At 40.2% G+C, this 27,419-nt stretch overlaps 2 protein-coding genes and 1 pseudogene across 2 annotated transcripts; 1 reads left to right on the top strand and 2 right to left on the bottom strand.

Annotated features, from left to right (window-relative positions):
* Positions 1-15: 15 nt before the first annotated feature.
* Positions 16-24,279, bottom strand: LOC103292670 (glycine N-phenylacetyltransferase-like). Its single transcript, XM_054725575.1, has 7 exons — positions 24,206-24,279; positions 16,670-16,753; positions 16,428-16,523; positions 11,981-12,088; positions 7,844-7,970; positions 6,788-6,959; positions 16-418 (listed from the first exon to the last, which is right to left on the bottom strand). Exons 3-7 carry the CDS (start codon positions 16,503-16,505, stop codon positions 16-18), a joined length of 888 nt encoding a protein of 295 aa, XP_054581550.1. The 5' UTR covers positions 16,506-16,523; positions 16,670-16,753; positions 24,206-24,279.
* Positions 17,568-19,073, bottom strand: LOC103292758 (GTPase IMAP family member 4-like; annotated as a pseudogene).
* LOC103292669 (E3 ubiquitin-protein ligase ZNRF2) lies at positions 20,124-22,466 on the top strand. Its single transcript, XM_008148905.3, is given in 7 exon segments — positions 20,124-20,200; positions 21,689-21,901; positions 21,903-22,078; positions 22,081-22,112; positions 22,114-22,223; positions 22,225-22,273; positions 22,275-22,466. Coding segments are annotated over 7 exon segments (798 nt in total). The 3' UTR covers positions 22,416-22,466.
* Positions 24,280-27,419: the final 3,140 nt, after the last annotated feature.

The raw sequence follows: 27,419 nt of genomic DNA, 5'->3' as shown, positions 1-27,419 counted from the left end.
GTGTTCAGGGCTGCTTCAAAGAGGCACACATTGCCACTGGTTCCAGTCACAGGGCAAGCGGACATGGTGCAGATTATGACTGCATTTCTGAATGATATTGTTGGCTTTGTCTGTATGGTTGTATACAGGAAAGCCGCGTTTGTCCAAAGCCTGAGTAGTGGCAAACAACATATGGGATATTAGACCCTGGCCCCGGTACTCAGGCAGGGTGGCCCCCATTCGTATCTCTCCTGTCTGGTCCATTATGTTCCAGCATACAGGGGTTCCCTCAGGCCCCAGCAGACAGAAGGAGGGGAAGGTCTGGATACAGCGCTTGATGAATCTCTGGCTTCTCTCATTGCCACCGAAATGCCAGAATTTATCCACCAGGGTAGCATGGGTAACATCCAGGGAGGATAGTTTAAACAACTCTTCATTACTGTTAGAAAAGAGAGATGAACAGTCTGTAATATCACACACACTGTGTAGGATTATATTTATTTTCCCCAAAATTGTCTCTGGATAATGACTCTATAGCCAGCATGCATGGATGCATAATCTGACCTAGCTGTGCGATCTTTAGCGGGCAATGCAATGTCTCTCTGTCTCCATTTATTTCATCATAAAATAGGGATATTAAGAGCATCCTTAGTAAAAGCAGTTCTGAGAGGGTAGTTTTTGAGGTCTACCTCAAAAAAAAAAAAGCACAAAAAATTAATAATAAACTATTTAACCCTACACATTAAAGAATTAGAAAGAGAACAACAAGAAAAGCCCCAGAGTAAGTAGAAGGAAGAAAATAATGAAGATTAGAGCAGAAATAAATGACATAGAGACTATAAAAAAACTACAAAAAAATTCAATGAAATCAAGAGCTGGTTTTTCGAAAAGATAAACGAGATTGATGAACCTTTAGCTAGACTCACCAAGACACAAAGAGAGAGGACCCAAATAAATAAAATCATAAATGCAAGTGGTGAAGTAACAACTGACATCACTGAAATACAAAGGATTGTAAAAAAAAATACTATGAACAACTATATGCCAACAAGCTGGACAATGTGAATGAAATGGAAAAATTCATAGGGAAAAAATCTTCCAAAACTGAATAAGGAAGAATCAGAAATTCTGAATAAGCTAATAACAACTAATGAAATAGAAGCAGTAATAAAAAAAATCTCACAGCAAACAAAAGCCCTAGTTTGGACAGCTCCACAGGGGAGTTTTACCAAACATTCAAAGAAGAACTAGCACCTATCCTCAAACTATTCAAAAAATCCAAGAGGAAGGAACACTTCCAACCTCTTGTTATGAGGCCAGCATTATCCTAATTCCAAAACCAGATAAAGACACCACAAAGAAAAAGAATTATAAGCCAATATCCCTGATGAACAGAGATGTTAAAATCCTCAACAAAATTCTAGCAAATTGGATGCAGCATTACATTAGAAAGATCATACACCATGACCAAATGGGGTTTATTCCAGAGATGCAAGGCTGGTACAATCTCCAAAAATCAATAAAAATGACACATCACATAAACAAACTGAGAGACAAAAATCACATAATCATATCAATTGATGCAGAAAAGGCATTTGACAAAATCCAACACCCTTTCCTGATAAAAATTCTCAGCAAAGTGGGAATAGAGGGATCATACCTCAACATAATAAAGGCCATATATGACAAACCTACAGCCAACATCATACTCAATGGGCAAAAAACTAAAATCATTTCCCCTGAAAACAGGAACAAAAAAGGGATGTCTATTTTCACCACTCTTATTTAACATAGTATTGGAAGTCCTAGCCACAGTAATCAGACAAGAAAAAAACATAAAGGCATCCAAATTGGAAAGGAGGAAGTAAAACTCTCATTATTCACAGATGATATGATATTATACATAGAAAACCCAAAGACTCCAGCAAAAACTACTAGATTTAATAAATGAACTTGGCAATATAGCAGGATATAAAATTAATACCCAGAAATAGATGGAATTTTTATATACCAATAATACATTCTCTGGAAGAGAAATTAAATAAACAATCTGATTTACCACTTTAACTAAAAATTAAGATACTTAGGAATAAATTTAATCAAGGAAGTAAAAGACTTATACTCAGAAAATTACAGGACATTGATAAAAGAGGTAGAAGAAGATATAAACAAGTAGAAAAATATATCATGTCTATGGATTAGTATAATTAACATCATTAAAATGTCCATACTACCCAAAGCAATCTATAGACTCAATGCAATTCCTATTAAAATACCAACAACATATTTCACAGATTTAGAACAAATACTACAAAAATTTATATGGAACCAAAAAAGGCCCTGAATAGCTGCAGCAATCTTGAGAAAGAAGAATGAAGTTGGAGGAGTCACAGTACCAGGTGTCAAATTATACTACAAAGACACTGTAATCAAAACAGCCTGGTACTGGCACGAGACCAGGCATATAGATCAATGGAATAGAATAGAGACCCCAGAAACCTACCCAAGCCATTATGCTAAATTAATATTTGACAAAGGAGGCAAGAGCATACAGTGGAGTCAAGAAAGTCTCTTCAGCCCTAGGTTGTTTGACTCAGTGGGTAGAACATCAGCCTGTGTACCACCAGTTGGTTACTGCTGCTCCAAAGCTTTCCTTAAACCAGAGGTCACCAACCTTTCAGACCTCACAGACCACCAATGGTCTGTGGACCACCGGTTAGTGACTGCTGGAAGGGTCCCAGGTTTGATTCCACTTAAGGGCACATGCTTGGGTTGTGGGCTTGATCCCCAGTAGGGGCCATGCAGGAGGCAACCCATCAATGATTCTCTCTCATCATTGGTGTTTCTATCTTTCCCTATCCCTTCCTCTCTGAAATCAATAAAAATGTATTTTAAAGAAAGAAAGTCTCTTCAAAAAATGATGTTGGGAAAATTGGACAGATACATGCAAAAAAAGGAAACTAGGCCACTCACTAATTTACACCATACACAAGAATAAACTCAAAATGGATAAAAGACTTAAATGTAAGTCAGGATACCATAACAATCCTAGAAGAAACCATAGGCAGCAAAATCCCAGACATTGCTCATAGCAATATGCTTATAGATATATCTCCTAGAGCAAAGGAAACTAAGGAGAAAATAAACAAATGGGACTACATCAAAATAAAAAGCTTCTTCACAGCAAGAGAAACCTTCATCAAAATGAAAAGGGAGCCCACTGTATGGGAGAACATATTTGGCAATATATATCTGATAAAGTTTTAATATCTAAAATATATAAGGAAGACAAATAATCAATTAGAAAATAGGCAAAGGACCTAAATAGACACTTCTCTAAAGGAGACATATAGATGGCCAAGAGATATATGAAAAATGCTCAAAGTCACTGATCGTCAGAGAGATGTAAATTAAAACAATGAGGTATCACCTCACACCTGTCAGAATGGCTACCATCAACAAACAACAAATGACAGGTGCTGGCGAAGAGGTGGACAAAAAGGGAAATCTAGTATACTGCTGATGGAAATGCATACTGGTGCAGCCATTATGGAAAACAGTATGGAGTGTCCTTAAAAAATTAAATATGGAACTTCCATTTGACCCACTTCTAGGAATATATCCTAAGAAATCCAAAACACCAACCAGAAAGAATGTATGCACTCCTATGTTCACAGCAGAGCAATTTAAAATAGCTAAGATCTGGAAACAGCCCAAGTGACAATCAGTAGGTGAGTGGATAAAAAAGCTGTGGTACATTTACACCATGGAATACCATGCAGCAGTAAAAAAGAAGGATCTTTTACCCTTTGAGACAGCATGGAGGGACCTGGAGAGTATTGTGCTAAGAGAAATAAGCCAGTCAGAGAAAGACAAGTATCACATTATCTCACTCATATGTAGAATCTATTGAACAAAATAAACTGATAAACAAAATAGATCCAGAGTCATGGAAGCATGCGACAGACTGTGGAATCTCAGAGGGAAGGCAGGGGAGGGTGGGTGGGAGGAGATCAACCAAAGAATATGTATGCATATATGCACATATGCATAACCCATGGACACAGACAATAGGGTGGTGAAGGCCTGGGGCCGGTACAGAGGCAGGTTAGAAGAGGTCAATGGGGGAAAAAAGAGGACATATATAATACTTTCAACAATAAAGATTTTTTTAAAAAAGAGCATCCCTGTCAAAAGACCAATTATGAATACTGTATGAGCTATTGCTTAAGTACAGGACTTGTGCCACACGAACAATAAGAATTACATAAAAATTAAGTATTGTTCTTCTCAACATTGCTCTGACTTTCCCCTTAAGATGGGAGATTGTTATCACCCCCATTTTACAGATAATAAAAACAGGTAAACAGAAAATATAAAACTTGAGGGGCAATCAGGTAGGCAGACCAGTGGTTAGGGGTGATCAGGCAGGTAGGCTAGCATTTAGGGGCAATCAGGTAGGCAGACAGCCCCTTGCATGGCTGGCCCCTCCCCCCAGCAAAGAAAGAGGGAGGCCCAGGCCAGCCAATCCATTGCACCCCAGCCTGTCACCTACAGAGGGAGGCCACCGGTGGCAGGGGAGGGGAGGCAGTGCTGCACAGATGGCAAGCAGTGGCAGTGGCGGGGGTGGGGCCAGCTTCCTGCAGACCTGGGAAGGAAAGACCCGATAGGCCCTGATCTCAGGCCAGGCCTAGGGACCCTACCCAAGGGGTCCCGGATGGTGAGAGGGTGGTTGGGCTGAGGGACGCCCCTGAGTGCATGAATCTTCATGCACTGGGCCTCTAGTTAAGTTAATAATGATATACCTACCTATATAGTTTAAGTTTAAAAAATGTGGCTCTCAAAAGAAATTTCAATCATTGTACTGTTGATATTTGGCTCTGTTAACTAATGAGTTTGCCGACCACTGTCTTAAACAACCCTGCAAACCTTGGGGAAACATGTGTTCCAGTTTCCACAGAATTCCCTTATTCTTAAGCAATCAATGCCAAGTGTGTGACTTTTCATCAGCTCTCCCCCTAAAATCAACATGTCATCTCACTGGGCGAAACCAGAGCAGACCAGTCAAGTGTCACCTAAAAACAAGTATGTCCACTTGCATTCTAATTAATTAATCTCAGCACAATTTAAAAAATTGTGAGTTTTAGGTCATTTGCAGTGTTCCCTTATTAGGTGGAAATTGTCTTTTATTGGCTTTACTTTCTAACAGATACGAACTTGCTCAAAAGAGGCTACCATAAAATGCACCTGCATTGGAGAAATGTCCATCTATCAATGTAGACTCTTGTAAAGAATTCGAAGTATTAGATAAATGGTTTCCATTAAGCTGGAAATACTCCTTCGGGTGTGAGCTTCTAATTCATGAGTTGCTGTAAACTGATTCAAATAATGAGACTTCCCCCCCCCCCCTCTGGGCTGATAATAATCTAGTAGAGAACTGACTGAATCCCTAAAGAAGGTATTATCTAATGGTTTCTACAATTGTCCTGAAGTCCAAACAAAGCTGTTGTATTAAAATGTGGGTTTTGTAAGGCAAAAAAAAAAAAAAAAGAAAGAAAAAGAAAATCTAAAACTTCCAATGGATGTTTAGAATGTTGGTAGGCAGAGGGCCCTTGGACACGTGGGAAACTCAAGTCCAGAGAGGAGCAGTGCAGGCAGGCGCTGAGGCACAGAACACTGAAGTCATCTTTTTCTGCTATGGGATAAGGGGCATCAGCAGGTGTCCTGGAAAGGACCCACAATGTAGAATTAGAAGATGGACACTCAGCCCCAGTTATGCCTTGACCTTTCACATGATCTGAACAAGCCATTTGTTCATCCGAGCCTGTTTTCTGGCAGGAAATGGGGATAATATCACCTACCTTGTCTATCTCATGGGATGGGCAAAATAAATCAAATGAGTTGATATATTTGGAGGTATCTTTCAGGTGTAATGTGCAATGCAATGTGAATATAACTTTTCCAGGCATATTAATAAACACAGGGCCAAGGGGTTGGGCATCTCCAGATCTCATTTCCACCATCACTGCTCAGTTATATTCAGTGTTAGACTGGAAATCAATGGTGGAACGCATTATTTGTTTAAATTCTCATTATTAAAAAAAACTTTTCCTCTGCAAATTTATTACATGAGTATTTGTCAAGATTCTAGTCCAGTCTGTGTTCTGTTCTGGTTGTTGAGTATCTATCAATGAATAACATAAAGAGGGTGCCTGCTCTTGTAAAATTTGAAATAACATAGGAGAGGATCAAACAACAGGTAGGTAAATACACAAATAAGCTAATTTCTAATCATAATAAGTGCAATAAAAAATAAAAATTGGGTTATGTGATGAAGCATTATGTGAGAGGGTGGTTTTAGACATAGTGCTCTGAGAAGAACCTTCTAAGGAAATGACATTTGAGAGTATGAATGTCACGAAAGAGACAAATATATGAAGATAAGAGGGAAGGGCATTTAGGTAGACAAAGAGCATATGCCATGGCTCAAAGGCATGTGTGAGTGTATGAGATCAGGTTGCAGAAGGAAGATAAGAGCCACTGGTGATAGCAAGCAAGACAGACAGGATGATGTCCAAGAGGTGATGAATTCCAGATCTCATAGGGCCCTTGAAGGTCCATAAAGGGCTTTAGCCTTTATTCGAGGTGAGCTGAGAAACATCAATGGCTTTAAATGGGTGAATGGACATGATCCATGTTACATTCTAAAAGAATCACTCTGGAAATGAATTGTAGGGAGGCAAGAGTGAATGTAGGAAGGAAAGTAGTGAAAGATGTGAGTAGTAAGAGCATCTTTTTTCAAACTCACATGGATTTGGGTTTGCCAGTTTTAAGAGTAAAGTTGTTTGCCTCTGGCAGGGAAGGGAGCAGTCTTCTGGCTGTCTTGGGCATCATATAGAGGATGCATTGTGATTGCTTGACTTTGACCTGTTTAATGGCTGCAAGATTGTGTATATTCTCATCCAGGCTGGACTGTGAACCTAGAGGGGGTAAAGTAAGGGAACAAGTGAGATGCTACAAGAAGTTTCCCAATGGATGTTTGCAGGACTTAAATCTAGGCAATGTTGCTTCTGGTGTTGTCAATGACCGTGTGACCTTAGCCATGTCACTGCCTGAGAATGTTTTCTCTAATGCAAAACAGAGGTACTAGAAATCCTGACTCTCTGACTGTGAAATCAAAGGAGAAGTGATAGTTAAGAATAGTAGCCAAGCTTTCATGGGCACATACAACATGCCCAGGTATTGGTCTAGTACCACATTTGATACTTACATTGACCCTATGTTTTACATACTTTTAATATCCTCATTTTTTTATATCCAAGAAAATTGAATAATGGACAAGTTACATCACTTGCTCAAGATCACAAAGAAACTAACCTGCAAAAAAAAAAAAAGAAAGAAAAGAAACTAACCTGCAGAGCAAGGATGCTACCCTAGGGAGCCTGACTCTGGAGGGTATGATCATAAGCATGACAGTTGTTCTTGTCACCTGGGATGTGCTTTATGGCACAAGGTGCTATCATTCTTATTCTGGGGATGGAGGCCACAGGGGTAGTTCTGCTCTTATACCTAATCACCCTGTGGGATCCAGAATATGACTGCAAAAATATAACCTCAGCTAACAAGAAGTTTACTTACTCACAGTTCCCTATATGAACTCCATAATTTGCAATGTTTGGATTCTACTGCACTGATGAAAAAGGTGGTGGCAGCTGATACAAGGAATGAACATCAAGTTGAGTGTCTAGGTTTTGGTAGAAGGAATAAATGTAAGAGGTGAATGTTCTTGGGATGAAAAGTGACCCACCAGGTATAGACATTAGCTGTCCCAGCAGCTAGCACACACCCCAGATTTCTTACTTACTTTGGATCTGTAAATGTTGTTTCCAATTGATGACATCTGATGTGTCAAGGAATTCTTGACAGTTCTTGGGATCTTTGGAATAGATTTGGTAGGTATTGGTATAGTGATCAAAGTCATCTGTCATCTCCTGTTTCATTGAGTAATGTGAGATAAATCAAACTGATTATAACAAGGGACTGGAATACCTGAGTTTAGGATTTTCATTATACTACTTTACTATTTTACAAACTTAAATATTGATATTTTTCTTAACATGCTACCATTATCTGTGTATCATTTACATCATAAGACCACATTATGTATTTAATCAATTATTCAATTTGTGATTAAGAAAAACTTGCTGAACTGGATATTTATATCTTGCATTACAAGTTTGAATCAACCAAACATGTACTGCTTCAGAAAGAATTCTTCTGTAATTCTGGAATCCTCTGGAGAAGTAAAGTACTCTTATCAAAGGCAAGTTTCCATTGCAAGAGTAAATCTTACTCCATTTTAAAGAGTCTCAGAACAAGTGGATTATGAACATGACAATATAGAAATTGACACAGGCAAGAGAAACAATGCTAAACAAATTAGCCTTCTCACATACATATGATAATGCTATACAAATTATAGAGGCCTAATGTCTTTAAAATGCAAACCATAATGCATTATTATTTAAAAATAATTTTCATTTCCAACAAAATTGATATGCAAAATTTATTCAAAAATATATTCTCAAAATTAATATATAAGAGATAGGATTATTGGAAAATGAAGGAAGGAGTTAGAGAACAACAACTCAATGAGGGTAGAATGGTTAAAAAGTGTTACACAAAAATGCACTGCATTAATACAAGGACAATCTATGCTTTTAAGATCAATTTGAAAAGTAAACGTTCTTTCATATTTAAATTTCAATAAGCTAAATATCTTCATTTTGTATTCTGTCTAGTTCGGTATTTTCTAAAAAGCACTATATATTTACATTTTATTTGTAAATATTTTATATCAAAATGATATTATATGGTTACATTTTCTTGCATGCATAAGTTTTTGCTTTATAATTTCTGATATGCTTTATAACATACTTGTATATGAAATGTATGAAGTACTTAGTTTGGGTAATTTTATTTTTTCTCTTAAATTTATTTATTAACTAGAGGCCTGATGCATGAAATTTGTGCAAGGGTAGGCCTTCACAGCCCCAGCTGCCTTGGACCTCACAGCCCCAGCTGCTGACTCTCACCCTGCAGCCCCGCCCCCTGCCTACTGGTCATTCCGGAAGGTTGTTCTGCCATCTGGTCTAATTAGCATATTAGCTTTTTATTATATAGGATGGCAGCTTACATTCAATATTATTTTGTATTAGTTTCAGATGTACAGCATAGTGGTTAGGCAATCATATACTTTACAAAGTGGTCCCCTGATATTTTCAGTACCCACCAAGCACCAGACATAGTTATTACAATATTATTGACTCTATTCCCTATGCTGTACTTTATATCCACATGACTATTTTGTCACTACTAATCTGTACTTCTCAATACATTCACCTTTTTCACCAAGTTTCCACATATCCCTCCCCTCTGGCAACCATCAGTCTGTTCTCTGTATCTATGAGTCTGTTTAGACATTGTTTGCTCACTTATTTGGCCCTTTCATTTCCACATATAAGTGAAATCATACGGTATTTGTCTTCTTATGAATTACTTATGACATATTTCATTTAGTATAATACTCTCTAGGTCCATCCATGCTGTCACAAATGGTAAGATTTCATTATTTTTTATGGCCAAATAATATTGCATTGTATATATGTACCACCACTTTTATACCCACTCATCTATTGATAGGCACTTGGGTTGATTCCATATCTTGGCTATTGCAAATAACACTGCAATAAACAGGAGTGCATATGTATTACTTGAAATTAGCATTTTTAATTTCTTCAGATATATGCCCAGAAGTGGGTAATAAGGTAGTTCCATTTTTAATTTTTTGAGGAAACTTCATACAATTTTCCATAATGGCTGCACCAATTTGCATTAGCACCGAATGGTTCCCTTTGCTCCACATACTTGCCAACACTTGTTGTTTGCTGACAGGTGTGAGGTGATATGTCATTATGGTTTTAATTTACATTTCTCTGATGATTAGTGACAGTGCACATTTTTTATATGTCTATTGGCCATTTGTACGTCATCTTTGGAGAACTGTCTATTCAGGTCCACTGCCCACCCTTTTTTTTTTTTATCAGATTGGTTTTTTTTTGTGAATGTGTTGAATTTTATTTCTGGGCTCTCTATTCTGTTTCATTGATTGATGTACTTGTTTATATGTCAGGACCATGTTGTATTTATTTTTATTTTCTTTATTATTTATTTTTAATCCTTATCTGAGGATATGTTTTTATTAATTTGAGAGAGAGAGAAGAAGGGAGAGAGTTCTAGTAGTTATTTTGTGTGTGTGTGTGTAAAATGTTTAGCGTTTTCTTTTTTACAGCAGTGTAGTATTCCATTGTGTAGATGTACCACAGTTTTCTAATCCACTCATCTGCTGATGGGCATTTAGGCTGTTTCCAAATCTTAGCTATGGTAAGTTGTGCTGCTATGAACATAGGGGTGCATATATCCTTTCTGATTGGTGTTTCTGCTTTCTTTGGATATATTCCTAGAAGTGAGATTACTGGATCAAATGAAAGTTCAATTTTTAATTTTTTGAGGAAATGCCATACTGTTTTCTACAGTAGCTGCACCAGTCTGCATTCCCACCAATAGGGCAAAAGGGTTCCTTTTTCTCGCATCCTCACCAGCACTTGTCATTTGTTGGTGATAGCCATTCTGACAGGTGTGATATGTTGTTTTGATTTGCATCTCTTGGATTAGTGACTTTGAGCACGTTTTCATATGTCTCTTGGCTTTCTGTATGTCTTCTTTTGAATAGTGTCTATTTAGGTCTGTTGCCCACTTTTTAATTGGATTTTTTATCTTCCTTTTGTTAAGTTGCATGAGTTCCCTCTAAATACCACACTGCTGTAATAAAGGAATTCTTACCATTTGCAACAGCATGGATGGAACTGGAGAGCATTATGCTAAGAGAAATAAGCCAGTTAGAGAAAGATAAATATCACATGATCTCACTCATTTGTGGAATATAATGAACAACATAAACTGATGAACAAAAATAGAACCAGAGTCATAGAAGCATCAAACAGACTATCCAACCTATGAGGGAAGGCGGGTGTGAGGGGGTAAGAGATAGACCAAAGGACTTGTATGCATGCATATGAACATAACCAATAAAGGCGAGGGCATGTATTGGGGGGTGGGGGCAGGAGGGGAGAGGTCAATGGGGGAAAAGGAGACTTATGTAATACTTTAAAAAATAAAGAATTTAAATTAAAAAAATATTTAGGGTTTTCTATATAAAGTATAATGTCATCTGCAAATAATGACAATTATACTTCTTCCTTTCCAATTTGGATGCCTTATATTTCTTCTTCTTCTTCTTCTTCTTCCTCATTGCTGCAGCCAGGACTTCCAGTACCATGTTGAGTAAGAGTGGTAAAAGTGGACATTTCTGTCTTATTTCTGATCTTAAAGGAAATGCTTTCAGTTTTTTCTGTTTAGTATGATGTTAGCTGTAGGATTGTTATATATGAGTTTGAGATATTGTTTAAAGACTGTTACTTAAAATGTATCCCCAAATGCAGGCATTGCAATTTGTTCTTTATATTTCCCTAACATTCTTCATATTTAACTAAACCTATTTTTCGGTGTTATTTTCTCTGCTTAGAATGCACCTTCTGTTCTTGTCAAACTGTCAAAAATCTATTTATCTCCAAAATCCAGTTTGGGTGAAATGGTTATCAGGAAGGTTCCTTTCCTCTCCCTCCATACCCTGACATCTAGGCTTTAATCACTTCTTAGCCAGTGCTGCTTCTGTCGCGTGTATGTTCATGAGTGTTTTCATACATTTTCACACCATGTTGTAATACCTATACTTTCCTTCAGGCTGTAAACTCCTTGAGGACAAGAACCTGTTCAACATCATTATGATTCAATTCTCTGTCCCCCTGGGTCTCCATTGCCATGTGCATTGTAGACACATAAAGCAAATAGAAGTGCATGCATTCCACATGTGGTACCTTACCTGCTCCTGAGGGCGGACAACCACTGTATTAAAATCAGGCCACTTGTCCACCAGGGCCATCAGCTTGAATGGGTTTCCCTGGTTCATGTGGAAGACAGTCCCATAAACCTGTAGCATCATGAGAAAGTGAGAGGGTCGGCGCATGGCCAGTGCCCTGTTTTATCAGAATGAAGATTATTTCTATGAAATCAGGGTAAGTAACTGGTAGGGCACCTACTTCAATCAATCTTCAGGTCCTACTTTATTACTCCAATAGAAATAGATTTCTTGGGTTGAGCCCTGAGGATATTATGTAGTCAAATATCCAGATATGTAAAATAAATTAATTAAAAATAATTCACTATCACATTGTAGAATTTTGTGACATGTTTTTCCATTTTATTCCACTTATTTACATAGTCACACACAATTTTTAAATAATGAAATTACATAATATATATTTGTTTAACATCTATCTTCCCCCCCATACACATACATACACACACTATATAATTATCATATTTTCTTTTCTTTTTTAAAGTTCTTACCAGAGAATATGTTTTTTATTGATTTTATAGAGAGAGGAAGGGAGAGAGAAATGTGGATGTGAGAAGTAACAGCAATCAGTTGCCTCCTGTACACAACCAGAACGGGGATCAAACCTGCAACCTGTGTGTATGCCCTCATAAGGAATCGATCCCACAACCTTATGAGGGCAATGCCCCAGGCAACTGAGCCACCCATCCAGGTCACAATGGTCATATTTTTGACAGTGTAGTGATATCTTCTTCAAGGGAACTCACTCTTCCCTTCATTCAAAGGGATCTAGGTCTGTAATCTGGTTCAAGCCTGGGAATTAATTGAGAGGCATTATGATTTAAGTAAGACCTTTGAGTTTATGTAAAATACTTGCTGTAACTCCTGAGAGTAACTCTTCAAGAAGAGTTGGATATTAATTTTATTATATTTTATTTGGTAACCCTGGTAAAGATTGAGAAACATCTATCAAAAAGTATAGACTTTCTAGTTTTACTCATTTTACATCCAAGAACACTGAGAATCATTGATGTTTAACTTTTGCAATGTTTCCCAGAAAACAGTAAATTGTGGAATCACAACAGTCTGACTCTAGATCCTGCCTTCTCCACAGTTAACCTATCCTATGTTAGTCAGAACAATCAGTGATTTAGATTTATACTAAATGCCTGTGGCTTAAGTCTACAAAAGATTCCCACATTAAGTGTCAGAGAAGCAGGAAAAGTCAGTGATAGGTAATATGTGCTTTTCTCAGGCCATAAATTGTGAAATTTATGGGCCTGGTTCTGATAATAATATGTCCTTATACAGTATCTTAATAATAAAAGCCCAGGATTGTAACGACCGCTCACGACCAAATGCTGACCATCCGGAAGTCAGCACTGGGTTGCCCAGCTGCAGCCTGGTGACCCAGCACTGACTGCCCAGGTGGCTAAGACCCAAAAAGTGAGTCAGTGTCTGATCTTCAGCCTCAGTGGAAGCTGTTGATCAGTGTACTTAACCTCTCTCTTTCTCTCCTTCTTTCTTTCTGATCTTTGCCAGCAGCCAGGCTTTTCTTTCTCTCCCAGCCTCCGCCTCTTTGATCAAGCACAGAAATAGGCCTGGAGATGGTGACTGGCATAGAAATTGACCAATCAGAACCAAAGGTGGGTGCTGTGGGGAACCAATGGCTGCCTAGGAGGTGGAGCTTCTGACGCTGACTGGCATAGGAACCGACCAATGAGAACCAAATCTGGGTGCTGTGGGGAGCCAATGGCTGACTAGGAGGTGGAGCTTCTGACGCTGACTGGCATAGGAACCAACCAATGAGAACCAAATCTGGGTGCTGTGGGGAGCCAATGGCTGCCTAGGAGGCAGAGCTTTTGACGCTGATTGGCATAGGAACCAACCAATCAGAACCAAAGGTGGGTGCTGTAGGGAACCAATGGCTGCCTAGGAGGTGGAGCTTTTGACACTGGCTGGCATAGGAACCGACCAATCAGAACCAAATTGGCCAGCAGAGGAGGACAGTTGGGGGCAACATCAGGCCTGCAGGAGAGGGCCATTGGGGGCGAGATCATGCTGGCAGGGGAGGGCAGTTGGGGGCAACCAGGCCAGCAGGGGAGGGCAGTTAGGGGTGATCAGGTTGGCAGGCAGAGACAGTTAAGGTCAATCAGGCAGGCAGGCAGATGAGCAGTTAGGAGCCAGTGGTCCCAGATTGTGAGAGGGATATCTGACTGCTGGTTTAGGCCCAATCCCTGGAATTGGGCCTGAAATGGCAGTTGGACATCCTTCAAGGGGTCCCCAATTGGAAAGGGTGCAGGCTGAGTTGAGGGAACCCTCCCTCCATGTACGAATTTCATGCACCAGTCTCTAATATCCTTATAATGTCTATTGGATTTGTAGTAATGTCCTCTATTTCATTCTTAACCTTTTGCACTCAGATGTCGAGATTAAAATTACTCTTTGAATGTATCAATAATTTGAAATATAAAAAAATCCAAATAAATAAGTTTGTATGAAAAGAAACTCCAGTTATTTATTCTACTGCCGCGCTTTGTAAAATCTGGGGTATTTAAAAAATTAAATCCCGAGTAGAATAAAGGAATCGAGAAAAAAAGCAAGCGAGTGCAAAGGGTTAATGTGGGTAATTTGTCTTCTTTCTTAATTTCTTGATCTGTTTGTTTATTAATCTTTTCAAAGAACAAAATTTTGAAGTCATGAAAACTTGAAAGATTGATTTGAGACCATTATTCTCTTATAGCACAAGCACCGAATGCTATATATTTCCCACTTATCACTGCTTTAGTTGCATTCCAGAATGTTAGAGATGTTGTACTTCCATTTTCATTCAAATAAAGTATTTTATAGCTTATCTGTGACATTAAAGCATGGTTTATTTAGAAGTGTATTGTATAATTTCTAAATATGTAGATATTTTGCAAATAATGCTTAGGCTTTGTTAAATTTTAAGTTTAATTCCATATTGATTAGGACGTACTTGATATAATTTCTAATATTTAAATTTTTTTAAAATATGGTCTATTTTTGTAAATATTCAATGTGCTTTAAAAAGTAATATGTGAAGAAACCAAGATGGCAGCATAGGTAAACACCTGAACTTGCTGCCGTGCACAACCACTTCAAAACTACAACTAAGACAAAACAGGTATCATCCAGAACCATGGGAAAGCTGACTGAGTGGAAATTATACAACTAGAAGGAAAGAAAAAAGCACACTGAGACTCGGAGGAGGTGCGGAGGTGCAGAAGTTAAGTGCGGAGGTATGGAGGCGCACATGTGTGGAAAGGAGATGGCAACTGAGGATGCTGTTGTCTTTTTCAATCGGGAGGGAGACACAAGCTCCTGACTGCTCTGAACTTCAGTTCCAGGCAAGACTCTGGGGACCCAGACTCGTACAGGGAGAAACTGGACTGTCTGGCATCGGGCCAGAACACAAGGGAGGCTTTCTCTCTCAGAGGTGCTTGCAGTGATCATTGTTCCTGCATAGTGCCACGGGACACAGAGACCTGGGGACCTCTTTGGGGAAGGGCTGATGGTCAGCCATTGCTGTTTGCTCTGCCCAGGTGATTCCTTGAGATGCCGCCACACCCAATTTACAACCCCACCCAAGCTGTGCACAGAGGCTTATGCATATGAATGGCCTGGCCCTTTGTAATCTAAAACCTAACATACTGCAGCTGGGTCAGAGAGCAAAAGAAGGCCCAAAGCTCCACAGCAGCTTGCATTGCTTCACAGCTGGGCCCCATCTGGGCACCTCCAAACCCCAAACAAAGAGGAGGAATCTGCAAATCTCTTTGTAGTTCCTGCTGGGTGGCCTCAAGCAGTGGCTGACATTACACCTCTTTGGAGATCCAAGAGCCAGTGTACCCAGTGGTCAGAGTGAGACCATCCAGATTACAACTCTTCAGATCCATAAAAGACACACTCAGGGGGCAGACTCAGTGAGCGCCAAAGCCCCACTGAAGCAAGTTTTGCCCCATAAGGGTGTCTCCAGCACAGAAGTTCTCCCATCTTAGACACAACTGATCCTCACAGACAATTGGCCTGAAGGTCAATTCCTTCCAGTGATACCAACAACAATCAAGACTTACCTACAACAAGACTGTGCACACAGCCCACAAAGGGGTGCACCAAGAGTGTCTACCTCAGGTAATTAGGGAGGCTGAGCCACTGAGCCCTATAGGACACCTAGCACACAAAGCCACTCTATTGACACAGGGAAGCAGCCAAAATGCAGAGACAAAGAAATAGATCACAAATGAAAGAAATGGAAGAAAGCAAACTACTGGATATAGAATTCAAAACCACAGTTATAAGGTTATTCAAGAATCTTCTAGACAGTATAGAGTTTCCTCAAAAAACTAAAAATGGAACTCCCATTTGACCCAGTGATGCTTGTCCTTTTTCCCTATGAAGATTCCACTCTCACCTTTAGGGACTCAGGGAGGAATTTCCTCAAGGATTTCTCTAGCATCTGCAGCAGTTGTGGGCCTTGTAATTGGAACATCTTGGCAGGTATCTTATCCTAAAGAGGGGATCAAGAAACATCAAGGAATGAGAAGTGCTAAAATACATACAAAAGCACAAAGAAGACACATTAGGCAGTTCTAGCTAATGGTCTGGCCTTTATCCCAGGAATTGCATTGGTGCCCCATTCATTCAACTCCTCACCAACTCAAAGGAAGGATAAGTCTGGCAAAAAAGCACAAGTGCCTCTTTCTTTCTTTCTTTCTTTCTTTCTTTCTTTCTTTCTTTCTGTATGATAGAATAGAAAAGTTTTATTATAGTAACAATAAGCAAACAATTGAAGTGGAAAGGGGAAGCAGTGTGGGGATGACCCACCTAGCAGTAAGTAATCAAGGTGTGGGGTGATGGAGGTGTGGTGGCAACAGTTAATTTCACAAGAAAAGGAGAGAACTAGTTATTCAGAAAAGTGGTTACCTTGAGGTTGCTCAAAGACTTTCTACAGAAACACATGAATATACTGAACATTGTTCTCTTAGCTGTTGAATCTCTGTCTTTTACTCTTTCTGGCATTTCACTTAGTTGAGTTCTGAGAAATCTGTTTTTCAGACAACTCTTTGCTCTTGAGTGGGCAGGTGATAAGGAACTATTTCAGTCTTTCCATAAGAAGGTAATTCAACAAATTTATAGTCATTTAGAAAGAATTCAATAAGCATCTCTAGCTATCCATTACCTAATGCAAATAATTGATTTCTTTAACCACATGGGTAAAATGATCATTGTCATCCCAAAGGCAAAAATGTGGAGTAGAAGCCACAGTTGGAGATTATGTGCCAATCTAGAAAGACTCTAGAGAATCATTGTCTGTTGGTCTCCTGCCTTCCCTTTCTCTGTCTCTAAGAAAGAGTTCAGAAGATAGGGAGCACCCATACTTTCTACTTTGGAGTTTTACAAATTGAGAATGTGTCTCATCCCTGTTAAATAAATCAAACAGATATCTACCAATTGCCAATAAGAAACTTTACTAAACACCCCAGTCCTGAGAACTTGAAGGACAGAAACAGAGACCTCTGACTTTGGGGAATGAGTTATATGGGAAGGAACACTAGAAAATATGCAGGAAACAGATTTTCAAAAAGCTTAATTTATCTTGAATAGAATAAAGAAAAAAAGGTAAAGCGACCACCATTATTATATCCTTGGTTATGTCAAGTATACTAGTATCTTGCTGACTCTCAACTTCATCTCTGGCTTCTTGAAGCCTTTTTAGATAGCAAATCTCCCTTTCTACCAATTCCCTCTCCATTTCTGCCTTTCTCTTTTCTTGCTCCAGTTTATCCTCCAGGTTTCTGATTTTTAAAAAAATATATTTCTCTCTTACTTTTCTTTTCTCTCTCTCCAGCTCAGCTCTGTATTTTTCTTGTTTCACTTGAATCTCTTTCTGAATCTCCTCCTCAGCCCTTTGGTACATCTTATCAGTGTAGAATTCTCCCTCATTCTCCATCACCATGTGCTGGACCAGGTCCAACAGCTGTGCCCTCTGAGCCTCCTGCTCAGCTCCTGTTGCCTTATTGTGTGAACTCACAGTGACCACCCCTGAACTGTTCCATCAGATCTTGAATGCCTTTTGGAGCTTCCTTTAAGTAATCATGGAACTCGATACCACCCAGGTCATCTTTCCGGATGAATAAGAGAATCATGCATCTCCTAGCTTTGGACCCAAACATTGACAGCATCTTCTCCATGGCCTTTTGTTCTTCCTTTGTGTACCGGCCCAGCGGGACCACCAGGAGCACAGCGTGAGGTCCCGGGGGAGGTCAGGAGGATGCATTTAGCAATCTCCCTTTGCGCGTCAGCATCCTGTTCCTCAGTGTCGAAAATGCCAGGTGTGTTCACGACGACAATTTCTCTCCCATTCCACGTGCTGCTCCCTTTCTGACAGACCTTGGTGATGGGTTTTGCTGCAATGCTGGAATGAAATGCTTTCTTTCCAAGGATGCTGTTCCCTGTGGCACTTTTTCCTGATCCAGTCTTACCCACTAAGACAAGTCGCAGTTGTGAATCTCCGGGATCTTGGTTTCCAATCCCATGGCCGGTCCTAGGTTCACTGAAGTTGGAAGGATGTTCAGTAGAGCTGCCATCGTAGTTTGAATTTCCGTGGCTGAGGTGTGGGAGAAGGTGCGGACTTGTGGAGTCTGGGGAGAGGCTGGGGAGAGGTGGGGATCCAGGAGAAGTGGCAGCGAGTCTGGTGCTGAGTCATTAGGTGCCTCTTTCTGAAGTTATTTTTTAATGTTTTTAAACTTAAAAAAAATATTTCTGAAAATATTATTTTGATTTTTATATCATCCAGCATTCCGGTAATTAAGGATTCACAGAGATTCAGAAATATATTCTCTAAGCATGAATGAGCATCCTTTGAGATTAAGCTTCCATTCATGACAAGCCTGACTTTGCCAATTAGAAGCTTTATGACATAGGGCAAGTTACTTTATTCCTCTGCCTTGGTTTTCTCCTCTATAAATGACAATGACTGTAGTACCTGCACCACAGAGTAATTGAACAGTTAAATAAATCAGTACATGTAAGCTTCGTAGAAGAGTGTCTGGGACATAGCAAGCACTCAACTAATGATTATAATCAGTATCCTGTTTATTATTATCATTACTAGAAGCAACATTTAACCACACTGTCATCCAAAAAGTCTATTGAGTGACTCTTTTTCTGCACAAGAATTTCTGATGAGGTTTAAATGGGGGAGAATCCATGGAATCTGGCACATGGTAATTAAGGAATGACCTATCATTATTTTACTACTCTAAGACCCATTCATATGAAGTTTATGATATATATGATGCCATATGGGAGAAGCTTAAAATTAACATAAAGAAGGTGGAAGAAATGACAGTTCAACTGAGATTAAAATTACATTTATTTTTATGCCTTTCAGTTAATAATTAATCTCATCTGAATTGTAGTCCTTGTACCAGAATCTACATTGTCCTTTTGAAGCTCTAAGCAGGGAATGAAATTTTCCTAGTCATTATTTATCCAAGGGGAAAAAAACCTGACTACCTTAGAATGTTACCCGGGATTTAAAAAAATAAACATTTGCATGTACATACTGTGCTATATAAATGTCACCTGAGCCAGTATATTCCTTCCCATGGGCTGTTACATTTTCTGTTACTTATCTACCAACGGAAAACTCTCAATTTCTTCACATTTATTTACCAATTCAGAACAAAAGCTTGACTTTAGTCAGTCAAGAATTTCTCGCAGAACTAGGGTACTGCCCTATACACCCTAGGTTCCTAATTACAGGTTTCTCAAATGGAAGTGCTTTCTTTTCCCCTGCAGAATCCTCAATACAAATGAACCAGATATTTTCATACACACCCAACAATAGCATTCTGAATCACTCCCCTACAGAGGGGAAGCAAAAGGAGATGAGGGGTCCCAGAGCAATGATTCTCCCTTGTTCTCACCTGCAAAGCTGTTCTCTCATTCAGTCTCTGCAGAGATCCTCAGGGAAAGACAAGGAGCAGCAGATTATTCCAGAAGATGAAATATGTTGTCTGAGTATAGTGATCTTGAAGAGTGTACTTTGATCTGTTTCCTCCCCCGGTAGGTGAGCTGAGGTTCTTAATAGAACCTGTGTAGCATGCTGTGGAATCTTCAGGCAGCAGAGCGTGAGATGGAGAACCTCCCCCTGGGTCCCATGTTCAAGGACGTGGTTTTGTGACCAGGTTATGCCAACACTTTATTGACTTTTAAACTTCCATTAACTTCTCTGTATTCTCCTCAACATATCCTGTGCACAAGCAGGTTGAACTAATCAAGAGGAGACAGAAATTCCAAGGAGGCTCACTCATAGATGGAGACAGGCTGACAGCTCTGGTACGGGGGAGAGTATTGGGAGTGTTGGAGCGATTGAGAAAAAAAAAATGAGAGAGAGAGAGAATTCATGGACATGGACAACAGTGTGGTGATTGCAGCAGTTGAGGGGGTGGGTGGAGGTGAAAGAGGGCTTAGCGCAAGCATGTCAAACTCAAAGGCTAACACAGGCCAAATAAACAAGGTTTAAGTTGATGTGGGCTGCAAAACAACAAAATCTTCAATTTTCATATAAACGTAGGTTTATTTTGATAGAGACCCGCTGAATATAAAGGGCTGCAATAAATGAGTAATTGTTAACATAAAATAATAGAACATTTTAATAAAAACTAATATTTTTTCTTGAACATTAACTTACCAGACCCTGACTAACTGCACAAATTAATAAGCGTAATGCAAATAAACCTGTTTTTCTTGTTCTCCGAAAGTGAAATATTTCCTGTTGCGCACATCAAACAAGTCAGTCCAAGACTAATGACGTGGAATCGGCTGCTAAAATACTCGCTGCTAGTATTAGTGGAGAGAAATGGTGCTCCTGCGCATAAGGCGTGTAAGGGAAATGAATGCGACAAGATTATAGTAATCAGTCATTAGTAAACATTGTAGTTCGTTATTAATAATCCTACCTAATAATAGAGTAATATGCAAATTGACAGTACCTTCGCTACACCCACCAGCCACGCCCACCAGCCACGCCCACCAGGAAACGGTTGCAGGGACGCTGGGGTTCGGCCGGAGGCTTTCCCGGCCTTGGGCACCAGCGGGTAGCCTGCACGGATCACAGGAAACCACTGGGGGTCGGCTCCTGCAATCCTTAGCAGGGAGGCTGGGTGCAGCAGAGCCCAAGGCCGCCGCCCGGGGCCAAGCCCTGACCCTGAAAGAAGGCAGAAGGTGGTGGCCACAGCCAAGGCCTGGGTCCCTGGTGCCGGCAGAAATCTGGTGCAGGCAGCCAGGTGAATGAAGGTCTATTGCACAAATCTTCGTGCAAACGGACTGCTAGTTATGTATAACAGGATACTGTAAAAATTAAGTTATGAAATTTTTATTAAAACATTACTTATATACCACTAGAGGCCCAGTGCACGAAATTCATGCACTGGTAGGGTCCCTAGCAGGCGGCCAAGTACTCCCTCCCTTCCCCCTGGGCCAGCCCCACCCCCTGGTTGAACTCCGGACAACTCTCTCCGTTGAGGGGACAATTTGCATACCATGCTTTTATTATATAGGATTATATTGTCTGGGCCGCAAAAATATTCTCGCCAAAATATTCGTTGTGGGCCACAGTCCGCAAGTTTGACATGCTTGGCTTAAAGAGTATAAATGATGATGGAGGCGCGCGGGCCCGGCCCGGGGCAGGGGCACCAAGCAGAGCAGCTGGGCCGCTGCTAAAGGCCGCACCCGCTCGTACTCAGGCTCCGATTTACGGTCCAGCAGCAGCGGAGGAGATAATGGGACCGCAGGCGGCGGAGGGGCGCGGGCCGCGGCCGCCGGGAGGTTTCTGGCTCAGGTGCCGGGCGCACACCAGCCTAGCGCCTCGGGCGGCCCGGCGCAGCCGCTCTCTCCGCGGGGCCGTGGGCACCGTGGCGTCGGGGGCCCGCTCTGCTCAGTCCTCCTTCAGCATCTCCAACAGCAGCAGCGGCCGGTACGGCTCGCAGGACTCGGTGCACAGCAGCCCGGAGGACGGCGGCGGCAGCGGAGGCGGCAGGGACTGGCTGGCGGGCGGGGGCCGGGCTCACCGCGCCTGGTCATCGGCTCACTCACTACCAGCTCACCTCTCTCACCTCTCGCCGCACTTGTTTGGAGGATTTAAGTGCCCTGTATGCTCAAAATTTATACCCTCAGATGAAATGGATTTACATCTTGTGATGAACAATGCCAAGAATAACCTATCATGAGGATGTCCTGAGTAAAGACGCCGGGAGAATGTGCGATATGCCTGGAAGACCTGCAGCAGGGGGACCCGATAGCACGGCTGCCTTGTCTGTGCATCTACCATAGAGGCTGCATAGATGAATGGTTTGAAGTAAATAGATCTTGCCCTGAGCACCCTTCAGATTAAGCATCAGCTTCCTGTTTTATAGGTTTTCTTCTCTTCTCAAGATGCTTAAAAAAAAAAAAAAACAAAAAAAAAAAAAAACAAGAGGAAATGGGGATCTGTCTCTGGAAAAACAAAAAACAAAAATGCAGGCATACTCAGCCAAAAATCTGAGTTCTGTGCGACTCAGTTGATGCAGAGGTGGACAATCATATAGGGAAAAACCCTGCTGGAGGGAGGACATTTGTCACAGAACTCAGTGCACCAAACATGACATAAGGACTCAACAGGGATTTTGAAAATGCTGCACATCCCTTAATAGTCATCTACACAGGTAATGCTGATAAGCATTTTGTATGCAGACGCCGAAGTTAACTGATTTAAAAGTTGATTTACTTTTTATTAAGTTCTCTAGAGCTGCGCAACTAGTGTTTTGATTTGTTGTGTTTTTTAGTTTGGGGGTCTCTTTATTTTCCCCAACGTGATGTTTCTGCATTCATCTATTTTTAAGTTGAAGACCACATACTTTTCTTCCTATAAATTAAAGTCTTAAATGTGAAACCAAGAAATGTAATCAAGCAGTGAAACATTCTCTGAATGTAGACCATGATCTCAAGTTCTAATATTTCCCCACCACCACCAAGAGTGGAAAATAGACTTCTACATAGGAAAGCTAAAATACTTAAACATTTTAAATTAAAGGTTTAATGTTACCAGAATGCAGTCCAAAGAGTAAATCAGGTTACATAATTACATTTTAATGAATTAAATATTGGATTGTCTACTGAATTGTCATTTCTTAAGTATATTCTTTCCTCTTAAATAAAACTGCTCACAGCTAATCAGCAACAAATCATCTTGCAGCTATGCAACTTTAAAAAAAATACAAATTACCAGTTTTAAGTGCTGCCAGCTACAGTAATGTTGTTTTAACGGGTATTTTCATTTGTTCTTTTCATGTAATTATTTAATTGTGCTTTGCATCTCCGGACAGTTTTCCCACATTTGGGTAAAATGTTTTAGCAGGTTGTAAGCTTCATAATTTATGAAAAGAGTAAAATAAAATTTTCTTGAGTAGAACTTGGAATAATTTGAGGGACTTTTATATACTTTTAAAAATCAGAAATCAATTAGGATGTCAGATTTATAGCAGTTTGCATCTTTAATTTTCCAGATAATCTGGAAGTTAGTGTCTGATAAATGATTTTTAAAACAAATATGAAGATTTTGTTAATTTATAATTTATTAGTGTGTTGTTACTGTAATTGAAAATGTTATAGAACATTTAAATTCAGTCTTGTGTAGAAAGAAATGTATTAAACAAAATTATGTGAATAAATATTCCTACAAAATACATCTGAATGGTTAAAAAAATGATGATGGAAAAAATGAAATAAATTTAAAATGTCAATTTCTACATTTTTCTTCTTGATTAATGTATGATGCAACTAAGATTCATTGGGGGGAAAAAACAAAAAAATTATAATATAACCAGGAGGATTAAATATGATCATGTTTTCAGTGTCCTCCATATTAAGTGCTCCATTCACCCACCTACTTCCAGAAAGTGCCCAAATTTCTCTTCATTCGTTTATCTATTCAGATCTGCAAGAAATTTTTCAGTGCCTAAAATATTGCCTGTTACAGAGTAGGTGCTAGTATATTCCTGAAGTTGAAGTTATTCCTTATCCTTAGGTATATGATATTACTGAACATAACACAATATGGATATTTAGGTTTGTGTCATGTAAGTGGAGAGGATCACAAAGCAATGATTATGTTTTTTGGGAGAGGAGAGGAGCGTGAGTCCTTACCTGGGGAGTTGTCGCCACACCAATCTTCACAGGTGTCCCCAGAGACAAATGAGAATGGAAGACTTCTCCGTGATGCAATTACCTTTTAATGCAGGCAGTTCAACAGGATCTAACAGAGTGCATTCCAGAAATTGCTGAGCTGAAATTTATAAGGTGGACATTGCACAAAGCAAAATCTTCTGGTGTCAACTCTCATGAAATCCAACCCTTCCTCTCTGCGTTTAGGGTGAAGAAGCTGGTTCTGCAAAGTTCAGAGGCTGACAGTGTGCCATCTGAGCTACCCCCACCAAATGCCAGGTTGCTCTTTGCCCCCACAGGCCCTGCCATGCATCTGCAATGTGTATGAGATTGCCAGGCCTGATACTAGAAAGAGGGTCAGATTGTGTAGACTATTCCTTCTTCTTTCCCTTCCCAGTTTCAAGTACCTGTAATAAGAGCAAGGTAGTAGGAAAGATATGGATAAGATCTGATTTGCAGAATCAGATCTATTTTCTTACATAAATGCAGAACAGAATATCACTTGAATGGTGTTACTAAAGCTTTTAGGATCCTCCTTTTTTTTAGTATAAGCTGTGCTCTCTCCACTGCCCATTCTGAGGCTGCAGATAAGCATCCTAAATATTACTCAAGTGGGCATTTCTTAGTCTCACTTTCGTAGAGAAGGAAACTGAGGCTCAGTGTGGCTGAGTGAGATAGAATTTAAACCCAGAGCCTCTTCACTCCAACATGCTCACTATCCCACATTAACTCTTGATCTACCATCCTCAGAAATGAAAGCGGGGATTCATAGAAGTGATCATTTGGATATCAATGCCACTGTGTGAGACAACGAAGGAGGGAAGTTTGCCATTGTCTCTATCTTGTCCTCATCACGCTTATCCTTCTTTACCACATTAGTGGAGAGTTTCATTATGGAGTCAATAAGAGTAACTAATCCAAGGAATGGGGACAGGGTAGCAAAAGTAAAAAGAGAGAAAGTATGAAAAGCTTGGGTGCTGCTTCAGTCCATGTACCAGTACAGAACATGTTTGCTTTTTTTTTTTTCTGCTCTTTTTAGGAGTCTTGTCCCTCCTAGTGCCGGGAAACAATTCCAGTATGTAATAATTACAAGAGTTTCATCAAAAGGTTGGTGAAGCTTGGGGGTTCAACAAGGGCTGAGCCACGTATGTAGTTTACCTGTTGGAATTGGCTGAATGGCATTTCCCCCAAACCTGAATAGGATTGTATGCTGCCAGACAGCCCAGGGCATCTTAAATCTGCATCTTATTGCCTCCTGTTGTCCAAACACCTGAACAGCTGTAGACTATCTGACAATGCTTCTATAAACCCTACCCTTTGAAGTGTATTATCTCCACCTTGCCTTAGGACAAATTGTGTTAATAAATAGCACAAGGTCTTTAGACAAGGGGTAGTCTTCTAGCTTCTTTAGCTGAAGATCCTCTGACCCCAATGCCTTTTAAAATTATCTTTCGTCTTTGGACTCCTTCTTAATCATCTACGCATCAGCTCCTTTCTCCAGATTGATGAATCCTTTGTAACACTGGGACAAGAACCCCGGCATCCTAGAGTATTAATTCTCAATCTTACCTCCTGAGTTAAAGTCATTATGATTATTTATTACTCTTTTCCAAGGACAAAGGACAATGAAAGTATTCTGTCACTATCAACAGAGTGAACTCCTTGGTCCCAGTAGGGTCTGTATCTCATAAAAGTTGATTACAACAAAAGACTGGGATCCTTCTGTACCCAGTCCTAGAAGTCAGATTCCTTGTCCTCTCTCTCCTTCAGCCATCACCCACACTCAGTCACTAAGAAGATTCCAGGGCATCTACCCAGTTCCCTTGTATCTTAAACTAGTTTCATAACCTCTCCAGGTTGTTTTCCCAGCTGTCAAGAGTGCTTTCGTAATGAAATTACCTACAATATATTTGTCTAACATCTATCCCCTTCCACACACACACACTATACAATGGTCATATTTTAATGTCAATAAACACAAATCTTACATAATCATTTTAATGACTTTAAAAGCCTAAGTGACCGTTATGACTAATATGGCCAGAACGACTGGAACAACCAGTCTACCAGTTGCTCTGACACGCACTGACAACCAGGGGGCAGATGCTCAATGCAGGAGCTTCCTCTTGGTGGTCAGTACGCTCCCACAGCCAACCTCCCACAGACCCTCCCCCTGGCTAAGACTCCAGGCAACAGAGAATCTGGGTGCGGGAAGCCTGTAGGAAGAGAGTGACCCCAACACTGATTGAGATAGAGTAGCAACTCAGAAGGGGCAGAAGGAGCAAGGCAGCAGCCTAACTGCAAAGACATGAAGTAAGCACCACTGCCATCTTACCTCTGCCACCCTCAGCCACTACTAACTTGGCCCCGTGGCTTTCCGGGCTCCTAACTGCTGATTGGCTAGCACTCTTACAGCGGTGTGCCACCATTGGCCAAAGTCAGCTACCTATCATGCTTGAGGGTGGAGCCTCAGGAAAATGTGTGGCTGAGGTAAAAGAGACAACCTGTTTGTCTGTCAGCAACTCTGCCCTGGGGAGAGTGAGGAGGCCTGAGTGCGAGCAGCAAAGTAGAGCAGTATTTCCACCTCAGAGCATAACTGGTGTTCAGGCCATTTTGGGGCACTCTGTCTGTGGTCTTTGCCACTACCTCAGCACATTTACATGGGGCCAGCCATCCAACCTCCCAAGGTCCCTCCTGCTGGCTGGCAGGCCCTGATCGCTCCCTCCCCACCCCCATGCATGAATTAGTGCACTGGGCCTCTAGTATCCACTATGGAGAAGAATGCTAACTTAATTTTTCTATTTCCTACTGCAGGTCATTTTAGTGTTTTCTAATTTTTAGTTTACTATTCAAAGAACATTAATTTGCAAAAATTTTTGCAAATATGCCTGTTATTATAAAATTTTGAAAGGAGATTTCTATCTGTAGGATGTGGTAATTCATTATATAGGATTACCAATTGAAGGTAGTTAAGTATTAATATAGACCAATGAGACAAATGTTAGGTGATGCCTACCAAAACAGATGATTTTAGTTTTAGCTGAGTCAGAGACCTTTGGTGATTTATGCTTTTTCACAGGCCATAAATTGTGAAATTTATGGGCCTAGTGTTGGTAATAGTATGTCCTTTTTTATCCTTATAAATGTGTATTGTGTTTGTAGTAATGACCCCTATTTCATTCTTAATGTGGGTAAT

Source organism: Eptesicus fuscus, chromosome 13 (genome assembly GCF_027574615.1).
Source record: "Eptesicus fuscus isolate TK198812 chromosome 13, DD_ASM_mEF_20220401, whole genome shotgun sequence".
NCBI classification, from domain to species: Eukaryota; Metazoa; Chordata; class Mammalia; order Chiroptera; family Vespertilionidae; genus Eptesicus; species Eptesicus fuscus.
Note: the sequence above shows the minus strand (reverse complement) of the source record. Positions and strands in the feature narration are given on the sequence as shown.